Consider the following 27,318-nt stretch of genomic DNA (forward strand, 5'->3'; position numbering starts at 1 on the left):
AGGGAAAACAAGCAGCAAAAGCCAGTAAAGTTGTTTTTTTTTATACATATGAACACAGTAAAAAGCACTTCAAAACATTTTACTAGCCCCAAAAATTAAAATGAACACAATTTCTCCACAGAAAATGTTTTTCAAAAACTTAAACATTTAAACTGACAAGAAAAAAAATAGTCTCATGACAGTCCACTAAAACACAAATTAGCTTTAAAATAACTTTCCTGAACATGAAAGTGTAACTGAATGAATAATTTTTAAAAAAAGAAGTTATGTACTCACAATAACGTTCCATGTGTGTTGTCCATCTCACCTTCATTCTTAATAGGTTAAATTCAGATCCAATCCTCAGATCCGACTTGGCCTTGTACCACAAGCTCAAGGACTTCCAGTAGCTCGTGGCTAAAACCCTATCCCATTATGCACTAGGAGAGTTCCCCAGATCTTGTTTGCAGAAATAAATAGAATACTAAATAAGAGTAATTTATAGAGAAGTCAAGAAGGTCAGAGATCAGTAATAGCTAATTGTATCAACTCGGTCTTCCAGGAGCAAAGGGCTGGGGGAAGGAGGGGGTATGCAAGAATGAAAGCAGGATGGAGAACACACATGGAACGTTACGGTGAGTACATAACTGCTTTATGTGATGTTGGTCCTATCTCGCCTTCATTCTTAGTAGGTTGGGACAGCGTCCCACGTACCATCTTCTTGGGTGGCTCAAGGGAGAATATTCTTAAGAACTGTGGAACCAAAGGAGGCCCTGTTCCTGGTGGCCAAATGGACTTTGCAATGAGTGATAAAGGTATGTGGCCTTGACCATATTGCTGCAGCACAAATGGTATCAATAGGCAGTAAAGCTTGAAAGGCGGAAGAGGTTGTAATGGCTCTTGTAGAATGACCTTTTACTTTAAGGGAAAAAATCTTTATTTTGAGATTTGTAAACGAAGGTTATACAATCTGAGGGCCATTTTGAAAGTGTCACTTTCTCTGCATCTGAAAAGGATACAAATAGTTGGTCAGATTTTCTTATGTCATTTGTCCTATTTAAGTAGAAGCGTAATTGTCTATGTACATCCAGTTGGTACACCATATACTCCGCCTTATTCTTAGAGTTACGGAAAAATACTGGTAGTTCTACGGATTGGTTCAAATTAGATTCTGAACATACTTTAGGTAAAAAGGAATGGTTTGTTCATAAGGATACGTTGTCTCTGTGGAAAAGCATGTAGAGGGCCTTTGTTGACAAGGCTTGCAGCTCCGACACCCTTCTAGCAGAAGTAATGGCTATCAAAAGAGTAGTTTTCCCAAGTCAAAAAGTTGAGATCGCAGGATGATGCTGGCTCAAAAGGGGGAAAATTCAAACGGGATCAGAAAAAATTCAGTTCCATGGTGCTGGAGGGTCATTAAAAGGTGGTCTTAATTAAAAAAGTATATTTAAGAAAGGCTTTGCATAGACTGAGACATAATATTGAGGCCTGATTCACCTAAATGGAAAATGGATATCTCTGCTTAGCTGAACTCTAACAGTAGCTGTGGCTGCACCTTCAATGAATAGTTTCAAGAACTCTAGAATGGAAACTACTGGGGCAGAAAAAAGGTCAATTATGATTATGAGAAGCCCATGAAGAGAATCTCTTCCATTTGCTTCTATATATCTTGCTCATTGAAGCATTATGAGACAAAATTAGGATATGTTTTACTGATGCAGAAATGTTAGGGAGCCTGGCTATGGTTGGAATCGGAGTAGCCAAGCTGTCAAGTTGAGAGTCTGAAGGGAGGGATGGAGTATTCCTGATGCACGAGTCAGAAGGTCCAGAAATGGGTCCAGAATCCAAGGCTCTTTCCCAGAGATGAGGCCACAGGAAGGGGAACCAGATTTGACAAAGCCAGTATGAGGCGATGAGTATTAAGTCCCTTCCCAAGTAACTGGCTTTCTGAACAAGTTTGGGTATCAATGGAAAGGGAGGAAAAGCAGAGAGGAGCCCCGAGGGCCAATCGTGTACAAGTGCATCCCTTGGTGACTTCCCCTGGAGGAGGGATTGGGACAAAGTAGCTGCTGCATTTGGCATTCAGGGATGTGGCAAAAAGGTCGCAGCAAGGCTGGCCCCATTTGTGGAAAATCTTTTACACCACCTCCTGTTTTAGGGACCACTCATGAGGCATGAGGATAGTCCTGCTGAGTTTGTCTGCAATAACGCTGGATTTCCCCAGGATGTGCATTGCTATCAGAAAGCACTGAGAGGAAGTTGCCCAATGCCATGCTCTCAGGGCCTCCCAACAAATGGGGTAAGATCGGACTCCTCCTGGTTTATGTACCATACAACTGAAGTGTCTGTCTGTATTGTAATAGTTCCCAGCTGAAGAGTCCTGGAATGCTTGCAATGTTAAAAGCAACGCTGTCATCTCTAGGACATTGATGAGCAAATGGGCCTCGTGATCCTGCAAAGTGCCTTGGACTGTCTTTCCCAGATAATGCCCCCCCTCTCCCCCCGCGAAGCGTCCATGGTCAGTGTGGCTAGTGGCTGGGGAAGTACAAAGGGTCGATCTAGTGTCACGAGTGGAGTAAAGCCACCAGCGAAGGTCTTTTTTGCAAGATTCCATTATCAATATGTTATGGGACATGGGCAGCTTTAGCATAGACCACTGAGTGGACAGTAGCCACTGGAGAATTCTCATCTACAGACGTGCTAATGGGATCAAGGTTATTGCTGCTGCCATGGTCCCCAAGACTTTCAGAACTGTCCTTGCTTTTTTCTTGGAAAGAAGACTTAAGACCTGAAGTTGTAGAACTTGTACTCTTTCTGGGAGAAGTTTGGCCATTGTCTTTGTTGCATCTAATTCTGCTCCTATAAAAATGATACGCTGAGATGGCAGCAAGGCAGATTTTTCGTAGTTTATTGTGATTCCTAGGTGAGAGCAGAGCTGCAAGGTGGTGTCTCGCTTTTATTAGTAGATGCTCGGTGGCGGTGTTTGGGAGCCAGTCGTCTAAGTATGGAAACATCCGGAATCCTTGGCGCCTCAAGTGAGCCACAACTACTGCCATACACTTGGTGAACAAACTTTGGGGGCTGTAGTGAGGCCAAACGGCAAAGCTTGAAAGTGGTAGTGGCTGGCTCCCAGCTGAAAGCGCAGGTGTCTCCTGGATCTCCTGTCCATTTTTATGTGGTAGTACACATCCTGGAGGTCTATCGAGCACATCTAATCGTCTTGTCCAGAAAAAGGGAGAACTGACTGCAGTGTTACCATCCGGAATTTGGACTTTCTTACAGACTCGTTTAGGTTGCTGAGATCCAGAACTGTTCTCTGGTCCCTTGTTTTCTTTGGAACTAAAAAAAATCTAGAGTAAGTTCTGGATCCTATTTGGTCTGCGGGGAGTGTTTGGACGATTCTCTTGTCTAGCAACTGTTGTATTTCTAGAGTTGCCTGTTCCCATTGATTGGGTGGAATGTCCTGGATGTTTATGTTTGGGACGGGGAAGGAAAAGGTTATGGAGTAACCTGTAGATATGATGCTTTGTACCCACTTGTCTTTTGTTATTGTTAGCCAGGCTTTTGGGTACAAAGATAAGTGGCCGCTGACTGCCTCCAGAGATAGAAAAGCGGGCCTCCATTCAGGAGCACTGAAAGGGCTTACACCAAAGGAGGACTCCCAGTCGGCCTGATTCTGCAAACCCCCTCTGCCATGTGGTTGGCATCTTCCATTACCACTTCCCCCTCTGCCTCTGGGGGAAGATCACCACTTGTCCTGGAAAGCTCTCTTGGATTTTTGAAACCATATACCTTTCTGACTTTTGGGGTAAGATCTGGTAGGTAGGGAAAAACTGACTCCAGCGGTAGAGAGAGAGTCCTTCCTTCTTGTTCACACCTGGTTAGTATGTCCTTGACTTTAGGCCTGAACAGGGATGAGCCATCAAAACAGACATTCACAAAGGAAGATTTAAAGGGCTCAGCAAAGTCACACACGCGCATCAAAGAATGTCTCCTTTGGGAAATTCAGGAACCCACTGCTCTGGTCGCTCCATCCACTGCATAAGAAATCAGACTCATGGAGGAGTTGACCACTGAATTTAAGGTAGAGAGCTGAAAGGAAACTTTCGCTGACACCCCTTCAGCTACTGAACCTTGGAGGGCATCTCCTAGCTCTTTCAGATCATCTCTCGGTAATCTGGTAAAATGAGTCGGGTAATTCAGTGACCTAAGAGCAAATATTGGTGAAGAGAAATGCGCTTTCCATATCTGTCCATCATGCGAGACTCTGTTCAGTGGATGAACAAAGAACACGTCTCTGACAGTTCTTTCTTGGTGGCTACCATCATCACCACAGCATCTACTGGGACTCCCTTAGTTAGAAATTTTTGTCCGGATTCCAAGATGGTGGACGACTGGTAAACACACTATCCCTACAGCTCCTTAAATATCAGACTGAATCTTTGTAATCAAGTCTCGTCAAGCACCAATATCCGACCAGCACAGACAAGAATAGCTTCAACTAAGCTTCTGGATTAAAGATTTGGGAAAAGTTTTCTGGTATATATCCCACTAACTTATTATTGTGAATCCTGTATAGTGCTGCAACAGACCGCATGGTAGCCTGAGGCCTTGTATTAACTGCAATACAGTCAGTTTAAATTCACCTCAATATGCCTAACGACCAAGATCAAATGGACTCTCAAACAACTTCTTTCCCCTGAAAAAGATACTTTTTCCAAAAAGCAGCGCACTCAAAAACAAGAAACTGTGAAATCCACTTCTAAAGCAAAGCCTGAGGGGGCCTACTCCATGGATGATCTGAAATCAGCTTTAATACCCATACAGTCTGCCATCCAAAATTTTTCAGATCAAATGACAAAACTTGGAACTTCATTGGAACAAATTGTGTCTCGCCTAGGACATGCTGAAGCCAAATCTGCAGCAAATGAAATAAAAATAGAAGAACTCCAAAAACAACTAATAAATAATAAATTTGTCCTAGAAGAAATGCAGCAAAAAATTACAAACTTGGAAGCCACGCAGCAGAAGAAACAACATCCTTATACGAGGAATTCCAGAAAAAATATGAACAACCTCAACTTCATGATACCTTAAAAAGTATCTTTACCATACTGTTGGAAAATCACACTACTTCCAAGGATATTGTGATAGAAAGAGCTCACAGAGCTCTCCAAAGATCACAAAACCCTAATGATCCACGTCCGGTCTATGCAAAAATCCTGAACTACCAACATGTACATGGCATCCTTCGAGCAGCAAAAAGTACAGTTTTGTACCTACCATAAATGTAGATGTTCGAAGATCCACATTGCTGCAGTCCTTACACTTGGGTAGTCCGCTGTCCTCGGTCGGCCCGAATATCAAAGTATTAGGCTGACGTCGGTCAAGGCGCTTAAGACTGACATCAGGACGTCAGGGTACAAATGCGCATGACCGACGTCATATCCTCAGTCTTTTCTTGCCCCAGATGTCAGAAGACCCTAAACAGAAAGGTCAAAACCAAAAGACAGCAAAAAACAACCAACCACCCTTGCACTAATCATATGAACAATATATACAATATCCACAATATTTACAACCCAAACCACACAACCGCCTCTAACAACAGAGGGGAAGGAGGGAGGGTAAATTGGACTGCAGCAATGTGGATCTTCGAACATCTACATTTATGGTAGGTACAAAACTGTACTATGTTCTTCATCTCACATTGCTGCAGTCCTTACACTTGGGTAGAATCCCAAAGCAGAGGTAAGGGAGGATGGCAAAACTATAAAGTAGGAGCTGCCAAAATGCCCTGTAAAATAGCAGTGGCAAAACCAGCCCTAGATTTAGAGTAAAGTGGAAGGTGGTAATGCTTAGAGAAAGTATGCACTGAACTCCAAGTAGCTGCCTCCAAAATATCTTTAGTTGCCACCCCCCTTAAAAAAGCTGTAGAAGTGGCAGTAGCTCTAGTGGAATGAGGCCTAATCCCAGCTGGAATCTCCTTACCATGATGGGAATAACAGAAAGCAATACAAAACCCAATCCACTTAGAAATAGTTTGTTTTGACACAGGCTTGCCCTGAGAACCCAAAGCAAAAGAAAAACAACTGCTGAGACTGCCTGAACTCCTTAGTTCTGCTCAAATAATAACGCAACTGCCTGTGTATATCCAAGGTGTGCAAAATCTTTTCCCCTTTATTTTGGGGGTTTGCATAAAAAGTAGGCAAATGAATAGTTTGGTTTAAAGCCACACTAGAAACCACTTTAGGCATAAAGGAAGGATTAGTACGTAAAGATACCCTATCCTTATGGAAAATCAAGAAAGGCTCAACTGCCATAAGGGCCTGTAATTCAGAAACCCTTCTCGCAGAGGTAATGGCCAACAAAAAAGCAGTCTTCCATGATAAATATTTCAACTCGGCAGTAGCTGCAGGCTCAAAAGGTTGTAGAGTGAGTTTCTCCAACACAAAATTGAGATCCCAAGCAGGAGTAGGAGCTCTACGTGGGGGTCTTATATTCTTTGCCCCTCTAAGGAATTGCTTAAACAAAGGATGAGAAAACAATGGTGGGTCACAGTCATAGTGAGCAGAAATTGCTGCAGCATGAATCTTAATAGAAGAGAAGGACAAACCTTTGTCCAGTAACTCAGCAAGATACTGAAGAGCCACACTTAAATTAGGCTTAGCAACATCAAATTCCTTTGCTGCATTCCAAAATAAAAATCTCTTCCATTTATCTGCGTATACTTTCCTTGTACTAGGCCTTCTGGCCTCCAAAATAACATTCAAAACTTGCTGCGGAAGCTGAGACCCTCCAGGGTTTAAAACAGAATATGCCAGGCTGTTAGGTGAAGAGAGTGAAGTTTGACATTGAGTAAATGACTGTTCTCTTGAGACAGCAGGTGTGGAATCGAAGGTAAAGGCCATGGAGGCTCCCGAACTAGACTTCTCAGTAATGGGTACCAGTGCTGTCGAGGCCAATCTGGAGCTATCAGAATCATCTTTGGCTTGTCCTGTCTGACCTTTAGGAGTACCTTTGGGAGGAGAGGCAGAGATGGAAAGGCATACACATGAAGATTGCTCCAATTGAAAGAAAGAGCATCCACTTTCCAAGCTGTGGGATGAAACCTTTTTGTGCAAAACTTTGGCAGCTGGTAGTTTAGTGGAGAAGCAAACAGATCTATGTCTGGAGTTCCCCATGACACTGTCAATTTCTGAAATACATGAGGATCCAATTTCCACTCGTGGGGATCCATAATTCGTCTGCTCAACACATCTGCTAAGGAGTTCTGTGCTCCCGGCAGAAACCTTGCCTGAAGATTGAGCTGTAACCTGAGAGCAGTCTCCCACAAAATCATTGCTTGTCTGCATAGAGGATAAGAATGTGTTCCCCCTTGCTTGTTGATGTACCACATGACAGTTGTGTTGTCTGTTAGAACCAACACCTGCCCTGGAAGAAGTAAATCCTTGAAAGCTATTAATGCAAATTGGACTGCTAACATCTCCTTCAAGTTGATATGTAGATGTTGTAGTCTGGCAGGCCACGTGTCTTGTATCCACTTTCCATTTAGATGAGCTCCCCAAGCTTTGTCTGAGGCATCTGTCGTTAGAATCTGACTCGCCTCTGGCCGGGTCACAGAGAGTCCCTTGTTTAGGTGACATTCCTGAGCCCACCACAAAAATTCCTTTTGAATGCAAGGTATTATCTGAATGACAGTGTCCATATCTTGGCAGTGCTGTGTCCATACATTTTTGAGATACCATTGTAGCTTCCTCATATGCAGTTTGGCATTGGGAAGCACCAGAATACAAGATGCCATGAACCCTAAGGCTTGAAGGACTGTCCTTGCAGTCAGCCCGGACTGATGAGACAAATGATGGAAGTAAAGGGAAAGATTCTTTTGTTTGTCCTGGGTCAAAAAGGCCATCTGGGATGCTGTATTCAGTCTCACACCCAGAAAGCACATGTCCTGAGAGGGTACTAGACTGGACTTTATTTCGTTCACAGAATACCCCAGGCATCTTAGCACTGCTATCACATATTGCAGATGATGAAGAAGCTCGTCCCTTCCTTTGGCCAGAATCAGGCAATCGTCCAAATAAGGATAGATCTGTATTCCTTTCAACCTGAAGAAAGCTATCACTGGAGCCAGAACCTTTGTGAACACTCTGGGCACAGTAGATAAGCCAAAGGGCAATGCAGAGAACTGATAATGAGAAGTCCCAGCTCGAAAACTCAGATACTTCCTGCAACTTAGCCTGATAGGAACATGAAGGTAAGCCTCCTTGAGATCCAGAGTCACCATCCAGTGATCTTTGCCCAGCAGAGGTAAAAGCTGTTGTAACGTCAACATTTTGAACTTGGGAATGTCCAGATAAGTGTTGAGGATAGATAAATCCAAAATTGGTCTCCACGTGTTCCCCTTCTTTGGTACTAGGAACAGGCGAGAATAAAATCCTAGGCCTACTTCTGGCAGAGGGACCGGCTGTATAGCCCCTATTTGCAGCAGCAGAGAAATTTGTTTGTGAGCCTCTATTCTTTGCTGAGGAGGAACGTCTGGCATGCCTTTGAAAGGAGGCAAGGTATGGAAATAAAACCTGTAACCTTGGTGTATAATATCCAATACCCATCTGTCCTGGGTAATTAAACTCCAATTTTCTTTGAAGAGTGCCAACCTTCCTCCCAAAGGTGCTGCCAGACAAGAAGGCTCTGGCAGCTGAAAAGGTAGGTCATTGGGCCTGTTTACGAAAGGACTGGCCCCTGCCCTCACCGAAGACTGTGCAGGTGAACTCCCTGTTCTAGGTCTGAAAGAGCCCTGAGCTCTACCCATACCACGTCTAGATCTTCCCTAGACTGTGAATCATAAGAAGGGTACGTCCACCCCTTAGCAGGCCAATTCCTACTAAACTTCGGAGGCTGAACTTGCAAAAAATCTTTAACAGTCTGCATAGACTTAGCCTTGTCTTCCATTTTCTTTAAAACTGCCTCCACAGCAGAACCAAACAATACATCAGACTGTAAAGGAGCATCTAAAATCCTTGTCTTAACATGGTCAGATAAGTTCTGATCCCTCAGCCAGGCGTGCCTGCGAAGAACTGACCCAGTGGCAGCCACCCTAGACGAGGCCTGTACAGCATCAAATCCACATTGTAAAGAATGCTTACCCACCTGCTCAGAAACATGTACCAAATCTTGTAATTCTTTACACTCAATGCCTTCCGCCAGAGCATCTACCTTAGACTTTAATTGAGAAAGAAGATAGTTTTGATATTTCAACATGTGAAACTGGCAATTCAAAGCCCTCATAGCTAAGGTGGAAGAAGTATAGACTTTCTTTCCCCATCTATCCAAAGCTCTGGCCTCTGTCTGGAGGAACCGGATTTTTTACTACAGAGGCCTTGACACCCTTAGGTCCCTGACTAACTGTTTCTGGGTCCGCCCTAGGACTCTTATACAGATATTTATGAGCTTCAGGCACCCTGTAATACCTGTCCGGTTTAACTGGAGCAGGAGGCAAAGAATCAGGATTAAGTGAGGCCTCTGCAAACACATCTTCCACAACATCCAGAACAGGTGGTATAGCCAAAGGCCTATGCTGGGGTAAAAGCAAAAATTCTCTAAGCCTTTTCCTGGAATCAGAGAAGTCCTGACCTTCCCACTTAAAATGTTCCCTCATGGAATGAAGAGTCTCTGAAAAGAAAAATCTTCTGGAGGAGAAGCAGAAGGAGTAGAATCATCCACATCAGAATCAGAATAAGGAGAATACTCCTGCAAGTCTTCAGCCGAAGACTCTGAAACATCCGAAACCTGTTCAAAACTCCCCAACTCTGGTTCCACCCTAGGCCTCTTATCAGGAGGGGGCAAAGAACCTCTAATCAAAGTAATTAAATCTTCTGCCATTTTGAGCATGTGCTTCTTGGGCACAGATCCTGAAGAACTAGGAGTGACACCAACAGAAGCCAAACCTGGCCTGCCTCTAGGAGAAGCCTTGGAAACAGAAGGAGAGGGCCTAACCACCCTAGGAAGGGAGGGGAATACAGTAACCTGAGAAGCCCCTTCAGCCTGACCTGCCTCCTGAGAGACCACATCATGCAATATCAAAGTCTCCCCCTGGGACTCCAGAGAAGCCTCCGGCGGAACCACCGGTTCCACTGATGCTTCTAAAGAACCGGCGTCCGGTACGGACGACTCTTCCTGCCTGGGTTTAGCTGCTTTGTCTTTGCGCTTCTTCGAAGAAGCGGGCGTCGGAGCGTCCGACGGCATATTGTAATTGCACCGCTTCCCGAAGACCAACCTGGCACAATCTAACCTTCGCTTAATAGTGCGCTTATTAAACCTAGCACAAAAGCGACACTCAACAACGTCGTGCTCAGGCCCCAAACAAGGAATACACAAAGTATGATAATCTCTATGCGGTATCTGTTTCCCACAAGAAATACAGTTATTCACTTTTTCTGACATCCGGTAAACCACTGAGGCAAGAAAAAACTAAAATATTCCCCAACGGGGTACTTAGCCAACTTTGACTTGGTCTGAAACTCCGAATTCGAAAAATTTCAGAATGCCGAACGGCACTTGCAACGCTGCTTCTGCATCGGACCATGCGGCAAAAAAGACTGAGGATATGACGTCGGTCATGCGCATTTGTACCCTGACGTCCTGATGTCAGTCTTAAGCGCCTTGACCGACGTCAGCCTAATACTTTGATATTCGGGCCGACCGAGGACAGCGGACTACCCAAGTGTAAGGACTGCAGCAATGTGAGATGAAGAACATCAAAAAGGTACTCTTTTATGGCAGGGTTACAGCACATCATTTGCACAGGATTTACCAATGCCTATTAAACAAGAAAGACAATAGTGGCTCCTTATTGTGCTTTTCTCATCTCAAAGAAAATAAAATTCCAAATGAAATACCCAAGCATGCTCTCTCACAAATAGAGCAGAAATACTTAATAAAAAACAAGTCAGAAGTGAAAACTGCCTTTATCAAGGCATTTGGAGAACTTCCCAAGCTCTAAAAATTGTTTTTCCCTATTTACAGCCTAAAAACAACAAAAGGCTTACCTGTATGATGTATGCTGTGTATGTCAGTTACATATGAAAAACAAGCTCCAAAAACACCTCTAATGAATCGCCACGGATTTTGCTGCATTCCTACATCATAAATCAGTTTTTAACTGTGATGGATCCAAAAGAACAGGCCAAGACCTCAGGTGCAACATTCTGAGCAAAGGATGTTCACAGCATATATCGTCCCATCTAGAAACGTGCTCTACATTTTTGTTCCTCTTTTCCTCTTCCTGCTACTAGAGGGACACATTAAGCAGTGGGGCACTACCCTGTTTAATTCCTCCTAGCAAAGCCGGACTGGGAACTGGGTAGTTAGCTCGTATTTTGGGATTGAAAATATGAAGAAATAAAGCATTACATCAGGAATTCGTATTGGGTTCGTGGTTTAGGCAAAGAAATCAAAGGACCGATATGCAAGAACCTAAAATGCAAGGTTTGGAGGGCAGGAATGAATTAACCTAATAGCAAGCTATAGCTGCTCTAACTTGCACAAATTGAGTTTACTGTAGCATAGTTACTATTATACTAGATATTACAATTGTTACTATAGTTTAGTATGTTAACTAGCTAGCTTCCAAAATGCAAATGCTAGTACTGCAAAACACAACTTAGATAAACTGATCTTTATAAAAATATATTGCTAGTTTTTTTTTTTTCCTCTCTTCTTCTCTCTCTTTATATAGACCACAGTGATTGAAACTAATAATTGTAAATGAGAAACACTGCAATGACATGTTCAGGACTGGGTATTGCTGTAGTTCAAAGATTAGGAAAAAGCTATTAAGGAGCTATATATGTAGAAATTTAACTGGTTTGCAATACAAATATATGTAGCCAATAGGGTAAGAAAAAGTAAGTCCTAAGTAAGAGAAGATTACACTTGACATATGACTATAACTGCTTTAGTTTATCAAGTGTTTCTAAAGATCTTCTCAAAAAAGGCGCACGGTAGAGATATGTTTTGAGTGTGTGGGGTTGCACATCTTGTGCTCAATGTTATATGTACATAATGTATATAGAGGGTTGATATGTTTGCATTGTATCAACTTACTAGTTATTCATATCTGACTTGTATTGCAATAGTTTGGTTTATTCAAGACTTATCTGGCTATTCCCTCTCTTAGATTGGGTAGCTATGTGGTTAGGCACAGGGGTAGTTTTAAGAGTTAAGTGCTACAAAACAACCAAGTATGGTACATTACTATTTAAATCTTTTTGGATACATGATGAGGGAAGGACTATCAAAGCCTTTTTTAACAATGCTGACTACTCTTCTCATGACTGAATGCTGTGGGGGATAAATTCATGGAACATGAAGGGCTTGCATGACATTAAGAAAAAGAAATTAGTCCTACACCTAATATATCAATCACAGGCAAATATCATATTTCTCCAAGAAATGCACCTGCTAAATGAGGATTGGAATAAGGATAGAGAGAGAGAGACCCTGGCTAACCTCAATTATTGTTTCTGGCAGTAAAACTAATTCAAAAGGAGTAGCTATTTTGATTAAAAAATCATTTAAAGAGGGAATTATTGAATGTGGTATGGACAATATTGAAAGATGGTGTTATTTTAGTTGCCTAAATCTTTTATCCTACAAGCCTACACTGTTTCTCAGTATATATGGGCCTTGTTCAAACCAACAAGATTTCATAATACAAGTATATAATCTTCTGTCAAAATTCCCTAATCACGAATATGTGGTGAGAGGAGATTGGAACATGGTTATTGATCCCTTAAATGACAAATCCAATACGAATAATAAATGTAATAAACAAGTGATACTTGCCTTAGAGGACCTAGTATTAGAATTCTCCCTATCTGATCCTGATCTCTTCAATAACCAGCTCAACCAAGGGGATAAGTTTACGTTCTACTCCCATGCCATAAGTCGTGGTCCAGGATTGATTTTTTTCTGATATCAGAATATCTTAATGAAAAAACAATATACTCAACCAGTCTGAGATTTTTTATCAGACCACTCTAAAATAACACTGAAACTTGTCCTCTTAAAAAAACACCCCAAGTCAAAAACCTTACAGACATGGTCCCTAAACCCTAATCTTCTTGACAAAGAAGAAATAATAAAAGAAATTAATTTACTAAACAAGCTCAAAGCCAATCTCAACCTCAAATATGCCACTAGACATTTTATGGGCGGCCAACAAAACTAAAGTTAGGGGCCTCCTAATCCAAAACGCCTCCTACTTTACAAAACAAGACAAAAAGAATTTAAAATTAAGCAGAAAATCCAAGACGGTGAAAAATCACTCCAAGAAAACTTTAGTCCTGATTTAGAAGCCCAACTAATTAATCAACAGAAAGAACTATACTCAATGCATGTACAAAATCTCTCATTCCGAGAAATGAAACTCCTTGCTAACTATTCTGAATGGACCCAACAACCCTCCAAACTATTAGCTAGACTCAATCATCAAGACCCCCTAGGATTCTACAAATTAAAAACAACAAACTACATATGAATAACCAAGATTTTGACCATTTTAGAAAAAATATACAAGAATCTATATGGTCTGCAGGATGCAATACACCCAGAGTCCTATAATGATTTTTTCTCCAGTATTTCATTTCAACAAATTGAAACACCAAACTGAATTCCTGGAAGCTCCTTTAAGAACAGAAGAAATCGTGGAAGCAATTAAAAGTCTAAAAAACAACAAAGCCCCAGGTCCGGATGGTTTCACTTCTAATTTTTATAAAAAAATTTGCTTCTAAAATATCTCCTATTCTTCTTAAAATCTTCGACTATATTAGTAAATCTGGATTTAGGGACCTATACCTAAACAATTCTAAAACTACCTTTATTCACAAACCAAATACGGGCAAATCTAGCTACAGACCAATTTTGATGATTAACAAACATTAAAAATCATGACTATGGCTCTAGCAAATAGACTTAAAAATGTCCTCCACACAATCATTTCTCCACAGCAATCAGGCTTCACAAAGGGTAGACAAACCTGGGACAACACACAAGCTTTAGATGCAGCCATCCAGCTTTCTGCAAACCATAAGCTTCCCTATTACCTTATGGCACTCAATGCCACAAAAGCCTTTGATAGAGTCAATCATGAATTCTTGTTGCTGACTCTAAAGCAATTTAACTTTCCAACTAATTTTATAAATACAATAAAAATCTTATACAATTCCTCTTTTACTACTCTGTATAGTAATAAACTATGGTCTTCTAAAATAAAATTAAATAATGGAACAAGACAGGGCTGTCCCCTCTCACCATACCTCCGACATATATATCGAACCCCTATTTATATACTTAACACAAAAGACATTTCACCACATTCCCAATATTTTAGGGACAAATCTGGTATTTTCAGCCTTTGCTGATGACCTCATCATATATTTCCAGTTACCCAATACTGACTTAAAAAAAATTCAAAACATTATCAAAGCCTTCTCAAACTTCCAATTATGAAATTAACCCTTCAAAATCTCTTATTTTTCAAATTAAGCCAAGCAATCATAAAGAGCCTCTCTTTCCTATAACACAAATTACGTTGAAATATACTTTTAAGTACCTAGGGATAATTTTTGACCATAACCATAATAACTCCTTGCAAAATAATCTTGCCAAATCATGGACAAACATCGAAAACGATATAGACAGGTGGAAGAATATGAAATCCCCCTTTTTATTTAAAGTAGCAATTATAAAAATGAACATCCTACCCAGATTATTATACCAATTTAATGCAACATTCCTTTAAACTTCTTCAAAAAGATAAACACAACTTTAACTAAATTCATTTGGTTTCCTAAGACCCCACAAATCTCCCTACCAAAATTAATGCTTCCAAAAAATAAACGGGGACTGGGAATACCAGATTTTAGGTTATACTATGGCATAATCTGTGCCAACACTCATGTTAATTGCAGACCATAATCCGATTAGCTCTACTCATTTCCCCCAATGGGTTGGTCTGTGGCATGCACATATAAAGCTGTGTAATATAAATCCCAAATCAATACCTTCAATAAACAAACCTGTGTTAAAAGACATGAAACTACATAAACTAATCAAATATAAAATAAATCTATTCCAGAAGCTCTTCTCTTCACTAGGTCTAACAAACGCACTTATTCCTTTGCAACCCATTTATTTAAATCCAAATCTAAACCTGGGTAATAAAATGATAAATCTTGACCAATTTCCCAAATTAAAAACTTAAATGTCTGGGATTTATATGCCATTAAGGATAACTCTCTAAAGGACATAAAATAAAATTTGAACTTAACAAATATACAATAATTCTGACAGAAATCAAAGAGGTAGTATCTACTTTGGATAATTTCCCTAATGAGGTTCAGGAAGAAATAAACATTGCCCTATTGTCCTAAAGTGACTAAAAATTAAAAAGAAAATGTTATCAATTACATACAGCTTTATCTCAACAATTAAAAATCAATCTTCTATTACATTTGCACAGTATTGGAGAAACAAAAACTCGGAACCGACAGAGGTTCACTTCTAAGCAATAAATGCAACCAGGTTTGCCCCGTTCGAGAAATTACTATATACACAATTAATGGTAAATAATGCATAGTATACCCCGGAGCGTCTTAACAGCTTCTTTCCAAATACTTCCCCTTCTGCCCCACAGTGACAGCTGACCTCCTGCATATCCTGTGGTGCTGTAAATATGCATAGAGCTTACTCACTTAGGATTAAACTGGAAAAAAATGGGTTACGGGAATTTGCTATACTGTATGTGGGTCAAAAGAGCCTTCCCACTAATGAAGTGAGAGTCCAGATTGCTCTCTTTATGCTAATTAAGCTTTATATAACACAGAACTGGTTGGACTGTTCTAAAACAAACTGGGAAAATTTTACAAAGATGGCTCCAAGTATATTCTATCCCATAAACTAACTACGGAAAATATTAGCAAACACATGAAATACCTTAACTTCTGGAGTACAACCTTAGACTGCATCCTGAAGTCATATAAAATGGCTTTACACCTACTCTCCTATACTAGTACTATGGCTAGACCTTCCCTTTAAAGGATTTAACTCATTCAATTCCTTTATAGTTACTTCAAAGTGTTAATATAGTAATAATAGTATAAGAATGTAGCACTATATGTAAATAGTTGTATATGTGATGTTTTCATGTTATCTTCTTTATTAACTAATGATTTTTCAATTTTGTGCCAGTAATGATAGTTTGAATTACTTGAGTGAAGAATGACATGTATCTTTTAATAGTATAGTCTCTCCCTGTCATATTAAGAAAGTATAGTCTCCTGTCATATTAAGAAAGTAAGCTTTAAATGTTTAGTTGGTTATGTGAATGTTTATTGGCCTTACTTGTCTCTATGCTGACCAGTTTCAGTAATTTTTTTTGTAAATGCTGTACCAAAATAATGAAACAAAAGTAAAATAAAGCTTTGAAAAAAAAAAAAAAATTTTTTTCCAAAGGAGATGTAACAAACTTATTTGGCCTCTGAGGAACCAGTTCCACAGAATCTGGAGACTCCTGTGCTTTTTGAGAAAATGCATCCATAAGTTCGTCAAAAGGCAGAGATACCCAAATGGGGGAAGGGTGAGATCCAAAAGCCTTCAGATAGACAGACTCCCTCCGCTGAAGGGTTGGTGGGCTTCTAGCTGCCTCCTCTGACGGGTTGGTGGACTTCTAGCCGCCTCCGCTGAAGGGTTGGTGGACTTCTAGCCACCTCTCTGTTTAAGTATTTCTAAGACGTCTCCAAAGGAGACATCAGGAGGTGACCATGGGGACCCTTTGGCTTCGAGGTCTGTATCTGAAGTGACAGACTCCTCTGGGGAGTCTAAATGCTTCCTCTTGCATAACCTCTTCCAAGGGACCTCCTCGGAGGGGTACTCTGGAGAGGTTTCGGAAGAGGGGGGGCACCTAGTGGGGCATCCTGAGGCTTAGGATCACCGCATCCCTGTGGATGCAAGGGTATAGAAACAGACACCAGTGCCTTTGGGGGAAGAATGGCCAGACCTAAGAGTGGAACTGCCTGTGGAGACAGCACTCTCCTCCATCTCGAACCCCCCCCCCCGATACGAGGAAACTCCCGGCTCCAAAAAATCAGAGGGAATCCCTGGAACCAATGGGGATATCTCAGAGGCTGAGGTAGAAGCTGAGCTCACATAAGTCAATGGCCCGAGAGGCAAGTTTGGATCAGACAACTGTCTGATCAGACTCCCCTCCTTGGACCAAACTGGAGAGCGTCATCTCCTAGACACCTCGAGTTCCGATGGAACTGAGGGCATCAGAGCAATGTTCTGATCCGAAGATCCTGTGATAGGTCTCGGTTCCGACAGATCCACCAAGACCAGCGCCGGATATTCCAAGGTCAGATCGAAGGAGGAATCAATGCAGAAGTGGAGGATTTGGTCAGATCCAAAGCCCTCTGGGTTGGATCTGATAACAGTTCGGTGAGCGCCAGTGTCCTTAACAGCCTCTGCACCACACGATTCATGTCGTCAGACAGGCTCCTGGAAGATCGAGTCGATGGGACAGAAGATTTGGAGGGCCAGAGAATGGTGACCTGAAAGGGAGGGGATACTGGTTCCAATTCAGGGGACTGGCTCCGCAACCGAAACTGATGGAGTCGATATAGTAGGCCTCTTGGATCACGCAGTCTTTGGTTCTGGAGGGGAAACTCTGGGTACCTTTTTGAATGGCTCTGACGGAGCACTGGAAGATGAAGACCTCTTCCCAGACTTATTTGACTTTGAAGGAGGAGACTGGCCAAACTTAGAAGAACCCAGAACTTCTTGAATTGCTTCAGAGAAGAGGGTTTTCAAAAGACCTCTTAAAATCAGCTTGTTCTTTCTAACAAAGCCCTGTGACTATAAGAATGCAAATCGCACAGGACTCTTGGAGATGGACGGCTCCTGAACAGTACACACAAATGGTATGCCTATCAGTAAGGGACATTTTTTGTCCACATTCCTCACATTTTTTAAACCCAGAGGGTTTAGAATCCTTAGAAGACATTGTAAGCACTAGTCAGCAACAAGATAGGAAACTGCTAACAATTAAACTGTGCGTGTGTGTATATATTTTTTTCTCTCCAAACAATAACAAAACCTAATCTAGAAAAGGTGCAATAGAAAGTGAAAGGATAGCAGAGCCCTCTAACTTAAAATGGGCTATGACATGAGGAGTGAGAAAAAGGGAGAGGGAAAGCCCTCTAACTTAAACGGGCTAAGGCAGTTCTCTAACTGAAATGAACCAAACTGAAAAGACCAATAAAAGGGAACAAGAAAGTCCTCTAACTAAAAACAGGCTACGTGAATTTAAGTTTAAAGTCTGGATATGGAAAAAAGGCCTAATGGAGAAAATGATGGCCAACAGCAGTTTAACCACAGAAATAGCAGAAAACACAATTTGCTTAAGCAGTTATTAACCAGAAGAAACAATTAGAAAAAAACAATTTCTCCTAAACATAAGAAAAGTCTACTTAGCCAGAGCCAGTAAGTGCACCTGATCTTGTTTAGCGGCAAATGAGATCTGGGAAGCTCTCCTGGTGCATGATGGGATAGGGTTTTAGCCACAAGCTAGTGGAAGACCTCGAGCTTGTGTATAAGGTCGAGTCGGACCTGAGGATCGGACCCGAACCCAACCTACTAAGAATGAAGGCAAGATAGGACAACATTACATTGGAAGTTTTTCCACCAAAGAGAAATTCTGCCCAGCAAAGAAACAGCGCAAGCTAAATGTCAAACCTTGAAAGCCTCAGAATAGCGTACTCTTCAGTGGCAGGAAAGTTCTGAAGGGCCTGGTGCCCAAACTTGCCTTTTTAGTCAGCTCAGCTGCAGCTTACTGCTTTAGAAGCTTGGAAGGTGCCTTAACAGTTTGGAAGTTGGCCAGCTGTTATACCTTATGCAGAATATAAATCACATGGCTAAGGCTACAGCATAAATGATCAATATGATGACTATAGAGGAAACAGTACCTATCACTGTCAGATCTTGAAATGGACATGATTGAAGTGAAGTGATTTGTGCGACTGTCCATATAGAGTGGCAAACAAAATTATCTATGTTACACTTCTACAGCTGGGCTTGCTGCTGACCACCTCTGCATTATATTTGAAATTATTTCTTAATTGTGTGGCCAAGCAATTGATGTCTGCCTTCAACTAAATCCTGTTCATATTTTGAAATCCCTGCATCAATGATGTTTAAGGGTCATAATTTGCTTTTGTCCCCATATCTGGAATTTTGTATGAGAATTTCTCTGTGGGAACATGTGACATTGAAAGTGCAGTCTGAAAAGAAAGTGCATGAAAAAAAGGGAAGCATTTTCTACCTCTCTAGATCGCATCAAGTAGCGGACCATCCTCCCACGAAGAACAGCCAAAGTTTGGTTATCGAAGTCAGGAGAGCTGATACCTATATACCAAAAAATAAAAAAAAGTGTTGTCAAACAACTTTTGAGTTTTATGAGAGAAAAAAAAAAGAGAACGTATATGCCACAAAAATTATGTTAAGTAAATATGCCTTATATAAAAATTCAGGAATTAGCTAACTATTACCGGTGATACTATCCACTAAAACCTGCCATCGTGGAAGCTCTTGTTCCAATTGGCGAATTTCTCGTTTTTGGCGACGGTCTGCTACAGTCAGCTCTGAAAAATAAAACAGATATACATAAACATATATATATATATATATATATATATATATATATATATATATATACACACACACACACACACACACACACACACATACATAACACTGAAAAGAGGTAAATAAGAGATTAGAATTAAGTTACCCTGGTACATAATACAGCCCAATATTAACAGTTACAGCTAAATCACAACTTCAACAGACGAGTTTATGATCTAATGTCTTTCATGAAGCCTAAGGCTCACAAGCTTGTGCTAAATAAATATTTTTACTTCTAATTTATACATCAAGATTAAACTTCACAGAAGTTAATTTCTAAGTGTAAAGGAAATGTTATTCTATAACCTTGAAGAGTGTATAATGTATATGGTGCATTTCTATTACTGTTATTTGTTTTTTTCCATTAGGTTCCTGGTCTGATGCTAACTTTCCAAACGATGCATTAAGTGCAAAGACTTTCAAATGGAACCACATCATACATTAGCCTTTAGACCAGGAAGAGGTCAACTCTAAGCAACTTAGAAGAAATATACAGAATGACAACTTCTGAAAGCCTTTTGGAATACTTCCAAGTTATTCAGCACTGATTTTTCTAACAAAAACTGTAAATTTTCAAGTTTCTTCTTGAGTCTTTTTAAGGCTACAATACACAGCACAGTATTTCAATAATGGGCAAAATCGGTAAAGCACAAAGTGGTACTTCATATTACAAATGACCACTAGAATCACATGGGCCACAGAAAGAATTGTTGTGTAAATTCTTACCATAACCATAGATATTCTCTTCTATGTTGCAGTATTCTTTACAAATGGGCAGTCCTCCGCCCAACAACCCAATATCCAGACAGTATACAACAGCTTTTAGCTACTGCAGGTATGTGGGACGTCACATGTTCTGACAACATCCACAATAAAAGGACCTTTGCAAGTACAATCCTCAGAACTGAAATGACCCAGAAGGAACATCAGAACTAAGAACCAATAGAAAACCATCAAGGATAGAACAAAATGTAGGGGGAAGGTGGGAGGGACAGAATACTGCAACATTGAAGAGAATGACATTTATGGTTATGGTAAGATTTTACACAACAATTCTATGACCTTCTATTCAATGTTGCAGTATTCTTTACAAGTGATAAAGTGCCAAAGCTTAGCAGGCACCCTGCGAGGAAGAAGAAGAGGAAAGTACAGTTGTGTACACTTACCATAAATCTAGATGCTCGAGTGTATGCACTGCTGCAGTCATCACATTTGGGTTTTCTGCTTGCAGTAGCCCTCAGTCGGCCTGATTATCAAAGTCTTGGGTCCTGCGTCGACTGCTGTCTCATCTTCCGTGACGTCAGGTAGTCAGGGGTATAAAGCATGCAGCTGACGCCATTACATCAGTTTTTCTTGCCCCAGATGTCCGGTGCCCCCCTAATGTGAAGCAATTGTATATACATACATACACACACACACACACACACACACACACACACACACACACACACACACACACACACACACACACACACACACAAGGTTACACCTCCAATAAAAAAGCAAATACACCAAGAAGCTTTTAAGCATAGTAAAGGAGAGTAACGGTATAGCCAAAAGACGCCAGGGGGCTGGAGGGAGGGTAACCACGACTGCAACAGTGAATACACTTGAACATCTACATTTATGGTAAGTGTAAACTACACAACTGTACTATGTTCTTCGTGTTTCACTGTTGCAGTCATCACATTTGGGTAGGATTCCCAAAGCTAAGGATGGGAGGAGGCATTTAGATAGCATTAGGACCAGCTATAAGGCCCTGCAAGACTGCAGTGGCAAAGCCAGCTCTGGATTTAGAGAAAAATTGGTAAATGGTAATGCTTGGTGAAAGTATGCATAGAACTCCAGGTAGCAACTTCTAGAATGTCCCTGGTAGGTACACCTCTGAGAAAGGCTGTAGAGGTAGATGCAGCTCTGGTTGAATGGGGTCTAATCCTCTGTGGGACAGGTTTTCCATGGTGCTTATAGCAGAAAGGAATGCAATGGCCTATCCATTTAGAAATGGTTTGCTTTGAAATTGGCTTCCCCTCTGCAGCAAATGTCACCAGCAGTTCAGATTTCCTTTGAGGTTTAGTCCTGTCCAAGTAAAATCTAAGTGGTCTGTGCACATCTAAGGAGTGCAGGATCCTTTCCCCTTTGTTCTGTGGATTAGAAAAGAAGGTTGGCAAATGAACGGACTGATTAACAGCCACACTGGATACCACCTTGGGCATGAAGGAGGGACTGGTCCTGAGGGACAACCTGTCCACATGAAAGATGATGAAAGGCTCCACTGCCATAAGGGTCTGTAGTTCACATACCCTTCTTGCTGAAGTAATTGCTACAAGGAAGGCTGTTTTCAAAAAAAAGAAATTTTAACTTTGCACTTGCAGCTGGCTCAAAAGGAGGAAGAGTGAGTTTTTCCAATACAAAGTTAAGGTCACAGGCTGAAGCTGGGGCTCTCCTGGGTGGTCTTAAGTTTTTGGTCCCTCTGAGGAACTGCTTGAGCAGTGGATGTGAGAAGATGGGTGGTTCTGTGTTGTAATGAGCTGAAATGGCATCCCCAACTCTGGAATCACAGATAAACTTACTAAGCTGGGCATTAATCCCTACATCACTTGATGGGTTGCCAACTGGCTTACGGACAGAACCCACACTGTAAAGTAGCTGACTCCAAATCCAGCTCCAGACAAGTGGAGTACCTCAGGATTCAGTCCTAGGACCTCTCTTGTTTAGCATCTACTTCTCTGAAGTACAGGCCAACACTAAGGGACTCTGGCCAACAAAGTTCGCAGATGACTGCAAACTGGGAGCCATTATTGAATCTCCAAATGATGTGGATACTCTACAAAAGGGCCTTACAGAAACAGATGCTTGGTGCCAGAGCCATGGGCTTAAGCTCAATGCCAATTTGGGAAAAAACATGTACCTGTGAATTACCACATAGGTGGCAGTACACTAAACACCGAAAGTGTGATAAGAGACTTAGGGACAGAGGTGGACAGTGGTCTCACCTTCAATAACCACATCGCCACAACAGTCAAGAAATCCTTCTATGTGGCACACCTCATCACTAAGGGCTTTTCATCCAGAGAAAAGGAGGTCATTGTCCCACTGTACTCATCTCTCATTAGAGGAGTTATAGAATACAACGCCCCATTTGGTATGTACCTCTCAAGACATCTGCAACAACTGGAAAGGCCGCAATAATACCTTACTAAAAGAATCACAGGCCTAAAGCAGATGCTCTATGCTGACTGCCTTAAAAAAACTCCAGCTATACTCTGTCGCATATAGTCTACTCAGAGGCGATCTCTGCTTAACATATAAGGCCATGTTAAACCCAGAGCTGTTGGACATGCTATACTTAAAGAAATCCCAATTCCTCAGAGCCACACGCTCCAGGGATCTAAACTTAGTCATCACAATAAACAAAACCTGCTGGAGGGATAAGTTCCTGACCCAGAGACTCCCCAGACTCTGGAAAAGACTGGCCATACATATCAAGCAGAGCACCTCTTTGGCCCTCTTCAAAAGGAACCTTGATGATGGGATGGGAGAAAGGAAATTCACCCCAGGGATCACGTCAGTCGCCCTGCTAAATAGGGGTCCAGGGAAGTAAATAGTGTGGGACGAAATAGCCAGGGAATTGTTATGGCTAAGCTTGTATAGGCCCTAGGGCCGATAGTGTAGTACCAACCTATGAAGGACAGAGCATCCACTTTCCAAGCTTGTGGGGAGTCCTTGTACAGAATTTGTCCAATTGGTAGTTCTGGGGGGAGGCAAACAGGTCTATATCTGGGCTCCCCCATTTGTTTACCAACATGTTGAAAATTTTTGGTTCTAGTTTCCACTCGTGTGGATCCATGAGATTTCTGCTTCATTCATCTGCCAGTGTATTTAGTTTTCCTGGCAGGAATTGAGCCTGTAGATGCACTTGGTAGCTCAAGGCTGTGTTTCACAGAGCCATGGCTAGTCTGCAGAGGGGGTAAGAATAGGTACCCCCCCCCTGCTTGTTTATGCACCACATAACAGTGGTGTTGTCCGTCCTTACCATTAATTGTCCTGAAAGAATGTGGTCCTTGAAGGCTGTCAGAGCATTCTGTACAACTAGCATGTCCTTTTAATTGATATACAGGTGCATTTGACTTGGGTTCCATTTGCCCTGAATGCACTTTCTTGTCAGGTGAGCCCCCCATGCATAGTCTGATGCGTCTGTTAGGGTTTGGGCGGCAGGGGGTAGAGTGAATGGTAGTCCCTTGTTTAGGTGGCAAGCCTCTGCCCACCAAAGGAACTCTAACTGTAGGCAAGGTACAATAGGGATCATTGCTTCTTGATCCTGAGAATGTTGACACCATAGGCTTTTTAGATACCATTGTAGTTTCCTCATATGCAGTCTTGCATATAGAATTAGTAGAATGCTAGAGGCCATGAGCCCCAAGGCTTTCAGTGTTTGCCTTGCAGATGATAGGATTTTTGTGGCCATTAGTTTGAAGTAAGTTGTCAAATGAATTTGTTTCTCTGGCGTCAGGAAAGCCATCTGGGAAGTTGCGTTCACGCTTGCTACTGGGAATATAATTTGTTGACAGGGTACCAGATGTGATTTCTTTTCGTTTATGGTGTACCCCAAACAAGTCAGCACCTTTTGTACAAATGCCAGATGATTCAAAGGTATGTCCTGTCTTTCTGCCTGAATTAGACAATCATCCAGTAATGGGTATATTTGAATATTTTTTTTGCCTGCAAAATGCAATGACTGGAGCTAGGCACTTTGTGAATACCCTAGGCACAGTAGATAAGCCAAAGGGAAGTGCAGAGAACTGATCGTGCATGTAGCCTGCTTTGAAGCATAGGTATCTTCTGCAAGATTCCCTGATAGGGATGTGCAGGCAGGCTCCTTTCAAATCCAGTGTTGCCAACCAGGCATCTTTGCCTAGCATAGGAAGCAGATGGTGAAGAGCTAGCATCTTGAATTTTGGAATCCCCAAAAAGGTGTTTAATATGGAAAGGTCCAGGATAGGATGCCAAGAGTTGCCTTTTCTGGGTACCAGGAAACATCTCGAGTAGAAACCTTGTCCCCTTTCCTATTCTGGTATAGACTGAATAGCCTTTATGCTTAAGGGGAGAGAGAGTACTTGCTTTTGAGTCTCTGCCCACTGATTTGGGGGTATATCTGGCCAACCGTTTGGTGCTGGTAACGTGCGGAAGTGAAATCTGTATCCTTGGGAAACTATATTTAACACCCATTTGTCCTGGGTAACAAGTTCACAGTTTTTTGTCTGAAGAGCAATCTTTCCCCCTAAAGGAGCAGTCAGTTGAGAAGTGCTTGGAAGTTTTAAAGTTAAGTCATTGAGACAGTTTACCATAGGGGGGAGTCTTACTACTCCCTGATTTGGAAGTGGGAGCCCCCCACTGTTTAATCCTGTGAGTACCCTGGGACTGAAGCCTGGGTGTTCTGCTGGCTCTGGGTTTGGACTGAGAAGGCCTGGAAGAGGCAGGAAAAGACCAATTATTAGAGGGCCAATGCCTACTAAATCTTGGAGGTTGTACTTGTAGGAAATCTTTAACAGTATGCATAGATTTAGCTTTTTTCTCCATCTTTTTAAGCACTTCTGCTTTGTTGCCAAACAGGCGGTCCTGATTTAAGGGAGCATCCAGCAATTTAGCTTTAACATGATCTGGCAAAGATTGCTCCTTAAGCCAAGCATGCCTTCTAAGTACAGACTCAGTGACAGCAGCCCTGCAAAATGCCTCTAGTGAATCAAAACCACATTGCAAAGTATGCTTTCCAACCTGTTCAGCAGAATGCATCAAATCCTGTAAATCCTTATTTTCAGCACAATCAGGAATCATCATTTTCTGTTTAAGCAATCCAGTGATATGCTGCTGATACTTTAACATATGAAACTGGCAGTTTAAGGCCCTAATGGCCAAAGTTGCAGAAGTGTATACTTTCTTACCCCATCTATCCAGCGCCCTGGAGCTTCCATCAGAGGGGGTAGGATTTTTGGCAGTAGTAGCCTTGATGCCCTTGGGTCCCTGTGAAATGGTCTCAGGATCTGCAGTAGGATTTTTAAATAGGAACTTGTGAGTCAGGAACCAAGCTAGATTCAGAAAAGGCATCATCAACAATGTCTAGTACAAGAGGGATAGCTAAAGGCTTGTGCTGGGGTAGGAGTAAGAAATCCATAAGCCTCTTTTTAGAATCAGAGTAATCCTGGCTTTCCCAGCGAAAGTGCTCCCTAAGAATATGCAGGGTTTCACCAAAAGGGAAATCCTCTGGAAGGGAAGCAGAGGGAATAGAGTCCTCTGCATCAGAATCCTAACAGGTTAAGGGTAAATCCTGGTCATCAATGGAAACAAAAATTTCAGAATCCTGGTCAGAAGTATCATAAGCAAATTCAGTCCTAGGCCTCAGAGGGGGAAGGTTGGTTTCCCCCGATTAAAGTAATAAGGTCTTCAGCCATTCTTTCTGTTTTTAGGCAAAGAGGCCTGACCATGCGGTCGGGGCGTCAGTTTTCTAGGCATAGTTAGAGTTTTAGGCCTTGAAGAAGAAGATGGCGTCTGCTTAATATGCAATTCGGTAGGCCTGACTACACCCTCAGAAGCCTGTGCCTGCACAGCGGCTCTGGACCCATCCAACGTAGAGACATCCGCAGGTTCCACAGTTGAAGCATCTCGTGGCATACCACACTCTGAATGGGTCTCAGTAGAGGCCTGCAAATCTGAAGTAGCGAGTATCAGGGGCTGCGAAAGCACCTCACTGAGTACCGGTGAACTGGCGACTGGTTTAGGAGAAGCGTTGTCGGTAGCTTTGGACCTAGGCGGCCTGTCTCTGTCTATCTTTGCGTTTTTTCAGAATGTTGGTAGTCGGATGGCTTACCGAAGACATATCTGGATAATTGAACCAAGTAACAATATTTAGAAGCGTAAATATACCTACAACGAATAGTTTTTTGCTTAAATAAGGCACAAAACCGACAGCGACGTACATCGTGGTCAGGGCCTAGGCAAGGATACAGTACGAATGAAAATATTTGTGAGATATTTGCTTTCCACAAGAAATACAATAATTAACTTTTACTGACATCGGTTTAGAGCAAGAAATAGTTTCCCCAACAGTGTACTTAGCTTTAGTTGAAGACTGCGGTTCTGAAACTCAAAAACGAAAATTTCAGGAGTCGGCCGACCGGCACTTGCGAACTTGCTTCTGCTTCGGGCACTGCACAGCAAGAAAGACTGATGTAATGGTTTCGGCTGCATTCTTTATACCCCTGACTACCTGACGTCACGGAAGATGAGACAGCAACCGACGCAAGACCCAAGACTTTGATAATAAGGCCGACTGAGGGCTACTGCAAGTAGATAACCCAAATGTGATGACTGCAACAGTGAAACACGAAGAACATCTTTGCACTGAAGAATTTAACAAAACCATGGAGAAAGGCCCTAGCAAACCCTGCTATTGATCTAGAAAGTGTCCAGCTTGTAATGTTTGGCATGCAGCAGCCTCCAGAATTGAATTAGTATCCAGACCTCTAAAGAATGCCAGAGGAAGCCACAGGTCTAGTAGAATGAGCCTTAACTGGCGCAGCAAGAGATTTACCATGGAAATCA

The 27,318-nt window shown here is 41.8% G+C and overlaps 1 protein-coding gene across 1 annotated transcript in view; it reads right to left on the bottom strand.

Moving 5' to 3' along the window:
• MCRS1 (microspherule protein 1) overlaps positions 1-27,318 on the bottom strand; it is a 1,081,536-nt gene that overhangs the window by 614,232 nt on the left and 439,986 nt on the right. The window contains exons 14-15 of the mRNA XM_044083711.1: positions 19,587-19,679; positions 19,361-19,443 (exon numbers count right to left, since the gene is read on the bottom strand). Coding sequence (XP_043939646.1) covers positions 19,361-19,443; positions 19,587-19,679 — 176 coding nt within the window. The remainder of the gene's footprint in view (positions 1-19,360; positions 19,444-19,586; positions 19,680-27,318) is intronic.

This window comes from Protopterus annectens, chromosome 9.part0 (genome assembly GCF_019279795.1).
Source record: "Protopterus annectens isolate FY-2018-M chromosome 9.part0, PAN1.0, whole genome shotgun sequence".
NCBI classification, from domain to species: domain Eukaryota; kingdom Metazoa; phylum Chordata; order Ceratodontiformes; family Protopteridae; genus Protopterus; species Protopterus annectens.